This window comes from Pyrus communis, chromosome 9 (assembly GCF_041283825.1).
Source record: "Pyrus communis isolate YQ-2024b chromosome 9, ASM4128382v1, whole genome shotgun sequence".
NCBI lineage: Eukaryota > Viridiplantae > Streptophyta > Magnoliopsida > Rosales > Rosaceae > Pyrus > Pyrus communis.
Window position 1 is genome coordinate 11,941,822 of NC_142573.1, and position 11,172 is coordinate 11,952,993.

The window sequence follows — 11,172 nt, forward strand, 5'->3', positions numbered from 1 at the left end:
CTTTTAATCTTCCAAAGGAACATTCAAATGAGTTACTTAAAACCCATAAACATTTCTAGTTGAATCTGTCAAACGCTGAGCTTTTAACCCTTTTAAAAATAATTGCAAACATGTCCCAAGCTTAACTGATTAACCAACTCAGTAACGCTCAACTGATTAATCAACTCGGTTACTGAATCCACGATGTCACCGTTTATATCTGTCCAGTGTGAATTCAAGAGCCACTAAACTAATGTGTTGCACTTGCACATAGGCAGGCTAAGCAAAAACTAATCATATTCTCAGCAGCTTCTGGTTGTCATCTTAATTTGGACTGATACGGCTGTGCAACAAGGAATTTAAATTACAATTTTTTTTTTTGAACAAACGATATTATCTATCTTAAGAGAGTGAGAAAATGTGTTAAGTCTCATACTGAGTTAGCCATAGTAATGCAGTTCAAATTGATGTACTTTGTAATCAGATTAGAGGTAAGTCATCTTAACAATTTATAACATGAAAAATGTTTAATCTAGTCTTGTACATGGTAGTGTGACTAATTCACGTTATATTTACGGTTAGAAATCAACTCGTATGACCAATCGAGCACTCATCGTTTAACATTTGCGGCACATATCGCGATCTCAAGTTGAGTTAGTGCACAATTAACATAATCTTTTAGCTCATGACTCAAGCTTAAGACTTGAGTAAATTGTGTTTGACCTGACGACAGGCTTGGTTCTTGAGTTGAAAAATGAGAAGACTCCCATGACATGTTGATAGATCAAACTCACGATAACAACACAACTATTGATACTTATCTTGTGAAAATACACAATGTCAATTTCATCACATCTTTGGAAATATTTTCTTTGCACTGAATTTGTGCACTACAATATTCCACCTCCAAATTGTGGTAGCAAGTCAAAATCAACCCAATTTTTTTTCATACTTTGGTCTCCCGCGCGCGCGTCCACACACATACATACATACATACATACATATATATATATATTATTTTTCACTATATAAGAGTAAAGTGACATTTTTGTACCACATTTGACAAATAAGGCATATATATAACAAACATCTAATAAGATAAACTCATAAAGTGACATAACATATATACATCACATGTCATACCAAATGGTACAACAGTGCATACAAATTTGTTGTCGCTATACGTACTATTTTTTTTTTGTTAAAAAAAAAGTTTAGGAAGAGGGGAGGCTACCCCATTTCAGGGGCAGCACATGCCACAAACTTCCTTGAGAACTTTTTATAAAAAAAACTAATGGTACAAACTTATTCTAATTTTATTTTGGAAATGTTTTGAATTGAAAATTAATTAAGAGTTTAATAAAGGTGTGAGTATTAAAACCCTAAATCAACTACTAATTTTTATTTAAAAAAATTATGTAATCGACATATAGATTCATTATTACATTAATGCTAGGGACTTTGATAAAAAAACTGAAAACTAATAAGGTCTCAGTTAATGAACATTAGTAACTAGGAAACACTCAAACGGATACTAATTATCTCAAGTGAAAACTAATCTTATGAATAATCAAGCATATATATCTGAAAAATATTTGAGATTCAAGCTCTATATATCTTCAAAACAAAATGGAGAAGTAGACAATTATATAGACAGAGAAGGAGAAGACAGCAACAATATGCTACCATAAGAGAAGAGGAGAAGCCTTTTCTACTACATAACCCCTCAAGCTCGCAACTGCTCCTAACAATATGGCAGATGGTGTTGTGTATTGCAACAAAAGAACGAATCGATACAATTGATCATCGGCTACCAAAAGGTTCAATTTATCCGAAAACGGAACCACACCAATCCCAAAGGAAGTACCGAAAGCCTTACAACAATGATCATAATTGTAGTCTCATTCCTAGATTGGATTCGTTCGGATCTTCTGCGAGCATTCCTCCAAGAACAAGCACAGCTGAAGGCACCATAGCCTCAACTACAATTTCCAAGCTGTTTGTGATTCCAGCTGCTGCTGCAAGGCCCAGCAAACGGGCTAGGCATCGGCCGACGATGGCCATATTTTGGCCTAGTGATCTCCACTGATTTTTAGCTCAGCCTTTGACTGGAGTTGGATTTTGTCTAAATTAGGCATTTTGTCTAAATTATTTCGGCTACTCTATTACAAGGCCAGAGCATACCACAAGCTTTTTGGAGGATTTATGGAGAGAGTCTTAGCCCATCAAGAGGAGTTGTCAGTATTGGGACTCGAACCTACATCTTGATCTAGAGAAGAAAACGATCATTACCAACTCAACTGGGAAAACCAAATTAGTGTCTGTAATAATTGTATTTTTTTGGTTGGAAGTAATTGTAGTAAAAGTCAAGACCGCACCAACTACACGTCCCCAAACAAAATAACACACCATAAGACGAACAAGATTATCGGTGAAACAAAAGGCAAAGGGAAAAAACAGGCAAAGCCTAATACCACATAGCAAATTATAAATTATCATCATTAAGCGTGGAAGATTTATTTAGTTATTTTCATTCTCTATCGCAATTTCATTTTATAGCTAATCATAATAAATTCGTGTTGAACTTGTTATTCATAAGAGTCGAATCTAATACATCGCACAAAATATAGTAATAAATGAAGAAATCATTATTTATTTTGTTATTTACTTTTTATACGAACGATATTGAAGAAAAATGGATTCAAATTAAAGTTTCAAACAGAAGGCGAGAGGTGAAGTGGACATTGGTGTCGATTTATATATAAAAAATTTTGAATCAGCATTGTCGCACCTTGTAAGCAAGGCCTCTTAATTTTATATGTATATATATAAAATTTGTTTTCATCACCATATAACTTAGAAGTCCTAAATATTTGCTTTGACACGCAATAGCCTGCTTTTTTCTTGCTTGGAACTAAAAGTAATGCACCAAATGCATTCTTTTTTTAGACGTAACGATAATATTTTATTATAATATTAGGAGAAAATTCGAGATAACATCCAAAATGACCTCAATCAAAGAAAAACAGTGGCACCAAATGCATGCTTAATTCATTATTAACATCTACCATCTCCCATACATACAGAGTTAAATTTACCTTTAGTGCTCAATTCTTGTTCATTAAAGTGAGATAAAGTTGAATTTAAGATCAAATATAGCTTTCGTAATTTCTAAGTACTGGTTTGGAATTGTGGTGCTGTCAATAATAGTATAAAAGTATAGAAAAGTAGATTAGGGTCTACTATGCTTTTGAAAAAAGTGTTGTTGGTCGCACAACCACGACAAGTGGCCCAATGGAAAAAAAAAATGAGAAAACCAGCTCCCTAAAGGAAAAAAATGGGAGGTCTTGGGTTTGATACTTAATAAGCTGTGAATCTACTTAATTGTGGCCACATCCCACAGGTAGGGTGCAATTCCAACTAGCCTCCTCTGAGCCTGCAGGAGGAAAACCGCATTTCACCACCAGTTGACTTTTTTTATTTATTATTATTTTTTTTTAAAGGTTGTGGGTTGCACTTTTAACTTTTTGAGTTACATCTAAATTTAAATATAACTTAGCATATAACTCCAAAGTCGCTTCAAATTTTCTGATGCATCGTAGAGGGACTGACAAATTTAGAGTCAAATATAACATTTGACTCTAAATTTATCGGCCTATTGGAGATGCTCTTATGGGTTAGACTACATAGAATTCAAAAGTTATAGAATCTTTAAAGGTGGTGCTATCCATTTTACCTTTCACACACTCCTCTTCAATTTCCGACAGTTGGATTGAATAAATTGAAGATATTCAAATAACATAAATTAACAAGAGGTATGTAAACATCATTATCCTTTTTAAATGATGATTAAGAAAATAAATGGATTTGACTATGAAATTTGTATAGTGCAAATGGATAAATGCAAGAGGTGGACAAGGTGGTTCCTTCATGAAGTGGATGCAATATAAAAAAAAAATAGAGTAACTAAAAGTCATCTGAAAGTAATTATTTAAATTAATTTTCTTGCAATTGTAACTAAATTTTAGCATAAACATAGAGAGTTGTTAGAGTTGCACAATGTACTACTATTATACAGATCATATCAAGATCTCAACCGTGTTATAATATTTTAATCAATTTACATTTGTGCTTACTCTAAATAAACTTTATTTATCACCTACCACATCCTTCATTAATTGAATTATTATTATTTTTTAATCCATTAATTGGATTATTTGGTAGTTAATAAATTAATTTTGCCAGGAGTTGTTAGAGTTGCACAATGCACTACTATTATACAGATCATATCAAGATCTCAACCGTGTTATAATATTTTCATCAATTTACATTTGTGCTTACTCTAAATAAACTTTATTTATCACCAACCACATCCTTCATTAATTGGATTATTATTATTTTTTAATCCATTAATTGGATTATTTGGTAGTTAATAAATTAATTTTGCCACTTAGTATTATGGTCTAGTGGTATTCATCTTCACTTGTAAGTGAGAGGTCTTAGGTTCGATTTTAGCTAAAGACGAATTTAAAACACATTACTATTAGCCAATTGTTAGGCTAAGCACATCCCCCTCCCTCTTAGTGTAGATAATATTGTTTGTCAAAATAAATTAATCTTTGTTAATTTGTTGAGGATTAGAGTATTTCTGATAAAATACTTAGTTGTTGACTGCAATGCCTCTTGACTTTGTATCGCATGATAAATGCATGAGTATTTTATGAATTTACATGCCTTAATCTTTACCACGATCCCTTTTTTTTTTATTAAAATCCCATGTTATAATTTATATAATTATGTTAAATTTAATCAATTCAGTAACCTCTCTCTGCCACAAAAACTAGTGATTTCCTTGGTCTAATTAATCATCATTCCCATGGCTTTCCAAAAGTTTTGGAATGCTCTCTTCTTCTACCTCTCAACCGCATCAACAATTTTCCACACTCTCTCATCTTTTTTCCTCAAAACCCACTGGGATCTAGTGTTCTTCAAACTCCCAGATACTCTTGTAGCTTTATATTTCAGGCTATGTGGTCTCTCTCCTTGTACAGTCGACGTTGACGACCAAACCACCATGCACTTCTGGACTGCCAACCACCGGCGGTTTGATAAACCCAGTCTCGTTCTGGTTCACGGCTACGGAGGCAATTCTCTATGGCAGTTTGTGTGTCATGTGGGTGCCTTGTCCAGGAAATTCAACTTGTACGTGCCGGATTTGCTGTTCTTTGGGAAGTCTTACACGAACCGGTTGGACCGGAGCGAGGTATTCCAAGCGAAAAGTGTTGTGGACGGGTTGAAGAGATTGGGTGTGGACCGGTTCTCGGTTTACGGTCTGAGCTACGGTGGGTTTGTGGCGTATCGGATGGCTGAGATGTATCCGGAGACGGTGGAGAAGGTTGTGATTGTGAGTAGTGGGGTAGTGTGGACGGATGAACAGAAGGATGAGCTGTTGAAGGTGGAATCAGATGCTTTGGAGACTCTTTTGCCAAGAAGTCCACATGATCTACGGTTGTTAATGAACCGGTCTTTGTACAAGTATGATGTTTTCAAGTGGGTTCCTGACTTTGTCCTCGGCAGACTCATCAAAGTATAGTTTTTCTGTCAAACATTGTTCGAAGTGTTTTAATTTATTTACAAAACGCTTTCAGTTTTTGTTATTGGAAATAAATTTCCCAATCTTATAGAGCGTGACATTTTTATAGGCCAACAATGAACACAGAAAGGAGAGAATGGAGCTACTTGAACACTTGGTGGCCAAGAAACAAGATTCAAACCTTCCTATTCTAACTCAGGTAACAAGAGCTTATACGTTTAATCTTTTTTTTTTTAATCCATTCATCCAAAAATTTAAGGTTTTAATTTTCTTGAACGCAACTTCTGGCCAATTTGTAATTACAGTTTTATTTAATTTAATTATGTGAAGGAAACGCTAATAATTTGGGGCGACAAAGATAAAGTCTTCCCATTGTTCTTGGCCCATCAGTTGCAAAGGTACATAATTTGATTGTTTATTATTTTATTTTTTGAGTTAGGTACATAATTATAAGTTGTTCATGTTCTAAGAAGGGGTTTAAACAAGGATTTATTTTCCTAATTATCTTATATAATTACGGATTTATTTGCTTGAATCACACGATGGTGGCAAGGAGAAGCTGAAATACAGTCTTCCCAGCTCTCGAAAATGTGGGCTGCCGTGGCGAAGCAACCGGCTGGTTTTTTTTTTTTTTTTTTTTTCAAAAAAAAAAAAAAAAAAAAAAGGATTTATTTGGTTTAGTTTCAATATATATGGTACTTACAAAGCTTGTTCTATATATGCTTCTTCCAGGCATTTGGGTTCCAAATCAAAATTAGAGATAATCAAGGACACAGGTCATGCAGCAAACTTTGATTCACCGGACACAATCAATGCATTGATAAAATCATTTGTTTTGGATGGTTATCCCCCCAATATTATTGGAATTCCGATGCAGGTCAAATGAAAAGGTCTCATCGAAACATGGTTTATTGGTCACAGGCTATACGGTTTAGAATATTCTAAACCGAATACGTTGTTTATAAAGTTGTCGTTGGAGTGATTATGCCGTACTCGGAGATATATTTCCGTTTCAGTATCTCACTCATCCCGCTTTGTAAAATTTCATGTATTGGTTGTGTGTTGGCTTGAGCTTAGGGTCTGGAACTAATGCAAGGCAGGAGAAGCATGAATTTGCTGTTATCCATAATTTCGGGAAAATGTCTTTATTGTATCGACAACCAAACAATAAGGTTTGGTATTATGAAGTATTAAATATTAATTGTTGGAATGAGCAATTTTCTATATAAACAATGGAATGAAATGGACATTCTACTTAACTAAATATTATCTTCATAATAAAATAAAAAATAAAAAAACTGAGTATTATCTTAATGTTGGAATATCACATAGTGGATATAAATTAAGAAGTGCAAAAAATTGAATTCAGAATTTTATAAACCCTAAAGCTAATTTGAGTTAATTCCATCTCCTAAAAGGTCAAAAGAAGTGCAAGTGGTGTTACCGTACATTGTTTTTCATTTTTTTCTGTTGATGTATATTTCCTTCCTAATGCTAGAATATATTTAGTATAATGGCACAAGCAAGGGTGTCGAATCCACAGGGACTAATTGGACCTATGTAATCACTTGTTTTGCAAGAACTTCTATGAAATGAATCAAACTAATCAAATTGAGCAGATTTGTTGTTGTTACTTGAAAGCATAAATAAAAGAAGTAAACACCACTAAATGAATCAACAACTAATAAAATGAGATAGTACCAATGGAGATGAAACTAGGGATTCGGTTTCACCATTGCTCAACTAAGTCCATGTTTGTCAAGTTAGTTTATTCTCAGCCATCTACCTATTCCTTGAGTTTGTTTCACTTAGATATGATCAACCATATGATGTGTGGATTTGATCAAATGTCCCTAATCACGAACCTAGTTGTGATGTGCAACGTTGGTTCATAATCAAGAATATGTAATGCACAAGAAACTTTCATAAAACCAAAGGGAATAACTCGGCATGATGTTTGCAAAACATTCCCTTCATTCATTCACATATCCACTAAGATTATGCATGATGTGTGCTCTAATCTTGGCTAAACAACCTGTGGTTAATTCGAATGGTGATCAAACATTAAAATCAACTCACAAAGTCACAACTAACTCAGAGAATGAAACAAGAAATAGATAGACAAACTGAGCAATCTAACTTGATTACATGGCAAACTTTGCAAGGCTACATCGAATCCCTATAGATAGATTAGTTACAATTCATGTTTACAGAATGTTTAACATAAAGATACACAACATGAATGAACATAGAATTAAGTAGAAGGGACCCTTGAAGCAAAACTGATGTTGAATTCCTTGAAGAGTGCCTTCGGTGTTGGTGCTCCCAAATGTGTTTGTAAATGAGGGTGGAGAAACTTATGTCGAATGGTTTCTGTGAGTGGTGCATAAATGGAGAGAAATGGACAGTTTCTGTGAAAGGGAGAGAGTGTCGAATGAAATGGAATGGAGAGGGAGAATGAGAGTGAATGGTGGACAGAAATTAGAGCAAGAATGGTGTGTCCCTGAATGGATCCGAGAGAGGGAATGAGTGAGTCTGCCATGGTGAATTTCTTAATGTGCTAATGATGGAGAACAATCAGAAATGCATGTGGAAAACTGACATGGTCCATGTGAAAGGAATTCTGAAAAGAGAATGAATGTGCACGGTATGGGCAAAGGGAGAGAATGTGAAAATGCAATGGAATCCGAGAATGTGTAAGTAACAATGGACAGAAAAATGGAGCAAAATAGGCTATGTGTGATCCAATCTGATCCGAGTGTGCAATCCCCCCAGTCTTGGTGAATTTCTCAATGAGTCTAATGATGGGGAGACAATCAGATTGGATCTTGGCTTTGTTTAACTCAGATGGCAGAGCTTAAGTGATGGAAATGATTGTGTTTCTGAGATGGAAGACTCACGGCATGTGCAATGTCCAAGGAAATGTTAATGTATTCAAAGAAGCACATGCTCTTGCTGCCACAAGTGAGTGGAACCTGCAAAGCATGGACATGATCTGCACAGATGTGGTTTCTTTAATCCAAACACATGTGGAATGTCTGCAAGCAAGGGAGTGAAGTCTGCAAATGGGAGTGGAAATGGACGGTATGGGCATAAGAAACGCTGAAATGGCATGGAATGTTTAATTGAGGTGCATGTGGATTTCTGCAAAGAGAAGTGAAGAAGGGAAATGGAATGCACGGATCAGATTGTGGACATGCATGTGAATGCATGTTTTGATGTTTTAGAAGTGCATAATCTGACTTGAAACCACATGGGATTTGTAAGACATGATTGTGTTTGTTGGTGGAAATATGGCTGAAATGAATTGAGTGATGGAAATGGGATTGTGAGGAATCTGATTTGGTGCTAGAATTGCATCAAATGATGGGATGATATGGGAACACACGGCCAAGTTTGTGACATGCATGTGAATGCATGTTTTTGTCTTGTTTAGAATCACCCAAAGTGGTCGAATTGCACCACTTTCTTCATTTGCCTTCCAATTGATCTTATTACACCTTGGCTGCACACTAACACAAAACAATGTAAAACGCGACTAGTTTAATCCAAAACAATCACAAAGACACCAAATAAGGAAGATATAAATGCATGCAAAATGTGACTTATCATTTTCCTCTCAACATATCATATCATATATTAACAAACTGGTTAATTTTTTTTTTTTTTTTTTTTTTTGAAACAAGAAAATAAATTAAAGAGAAAAACCTCGAGTACAACCGTTCCTTATAGAATCAAACTGAAAAGCATGAAGAGCAAATGAAGGAATACAATGGTCCCAAATATGATAATCAATAATAAGAAGGCCTTGGCGAGCGAAGACATCCGCTACAAAATTAGCCTCTCTAAAAATTTGTTTCCAGTTAATGCAATCAAAACTGGTCGCCATCCCATTTTTACACACTCCTTATTAATTTTTATCAGTTGATTTTCTTCAATTTATCTGATCTGATGGTCGAAAATTAAAAGGGTATGTGAAAAGTAAAATAAGGTGTGTGAATATCACACCCTTTACACAAATCTCTCGTGTTTAAGACAAACACCCTCGAAGGTATCAAAACAATAATAAAAAATAAAAAACCCCTAGCAACCAACCCTCTCCAAGCACCCTTCCCCTCAAGGTTCTAAAAAACACTATACGCTAATCGGGCTGTGGCCTAGTGCTTAGGAGGCTATGCGGGCGCCTAGGAGGTCTAGGGGGATTTAGGTAAATTTTTTATATATTTTATGAATTAATTAAATTTACTATATCAAATGTAAATAATTATTGACTAATATGTTATTTCTTATAGAAGAACATACATATGTGAATGTTTTATGTTTTATGTGCATATATAATTTGCTTGCCTAGGAAAAAAACAAAATATTATCTAAATAATTTATAATTTATATAACATATATATATATATAATATATATATATCCCAAACTTTTAAAAATATAAAAAGTCCACAAAGTGGGTGGTCTTCATTATTAAAACCATCAGCACCTTTAGACCAAAAAAAAAAAAAAAAACCATCAGCACCTCACCTCTTTCACATCACCCGTCCACCACCTTGGGTCCATGGTTTCAATATAAAATATATATTTGAGATCCCAGTCCATCAAAACCATCATCGTCCATTATTTTGATAATTAAAGGGAGTATTAATGAAAAGGGTATGGGTCAACAAATATTTAATAAAAAACCATCCGAAAATGTCATTTAACCAAAATGGCTCAAGGTTTAATAAAAAACCATCCAAAACTATTGCCTACCTTTTTCATGCCCTTATCGTCTTCTTCCTCGTCATCGTCCTCATCCTCATCCTCTTATCTGCACCATGAACAATTTATAGTGTTAGTATTTTATTCCACTTAGATCCAATAAGGACCTGCAGTCCCGATGATGTACGTACATGTCAGGCGTCTGTAAATAGGGGGGAAAAAAAAAAACCAAAACATAAAACTGTTTATGGAGAACCCAAAACATAACATTGTTTCTGGAAAAAAAAAAAATCAGATACAATGTTTGTTTTTTCTGTGCACAAACAAACACTGTATCTGGAAAGAAAAAAACCAAAATCCAAAAACAGTGACTTAAATTCCAGAAACAGTGACTTAGATTCCAGAAACAGTCTATGTTTTAACCTTTGATTGTTTCTTTTCTTTCATGCATTAGTTGATTATATTTAAGAAACATGATGCTTATTTTGCTTTGAATCCAAATACAATGAATTTCACTATTTCTTTTCTAGCTTACATTTAAGAAACAGTGTGTCTATTTAATTTGGATCCAGAAACAGTGACTTAGATTCTAGAAACAGTAACTTAGATTCCATAAGCAGTGACTTAGATTCCAGAAACATTGTTACTTAAAATCCAGAAATAGTTAATTTTTACAGTCTAGAAACAGTGAGCCGGCGTTATTATTGAATAACATGCAGATCTCAAATTTATTTTCTGGAGAAACAAACGATGAACTGCACTAACAAAGAAAATTTGAAAAACAGTACCTTGAATACTTTATGAATAATAACGACAATCACGTTTCAACGAAATAATACAAAATATAAATTAAATAGCATGAGGATCTATATTTTTGTTTCAAAGAAAAAGAAG

The 11,172-nt window shown here is 34.3% G+C and overlaps 1 protein-coding gene across 1 annotated transcript; it reads left to right on the forward strand.

Annotated features, from left to right (window-relative positions):
• The first annotated feature begins 4,779 nt into the window (after positions 1 to 4,779).
• On the forward strand, positions 4,780 to 6,784 carry LOC137741171 (uncharacterized). Its single transcript, XM_068480980.2, has 4 exons — positions 4,780 to 5,566; positions 5,682 to 5,771; positions 5,903 to 5,970; positions 6,305 to 6,784. Exons 1-4 carry the CDS (start codon positions 4,856 to 4,858, stop codon positions 6,456 to 6,458), a joined length of 1,023 nt encoding a protein of 340 aa, XP_068337081.2. The 5' UTR covers positions 4,780 to 4,855; the 3' UTR covers positions 6,459 to 6,784.
• Positions 6,785 to 11,172: the final 4,388 nt, after the last annotated feature.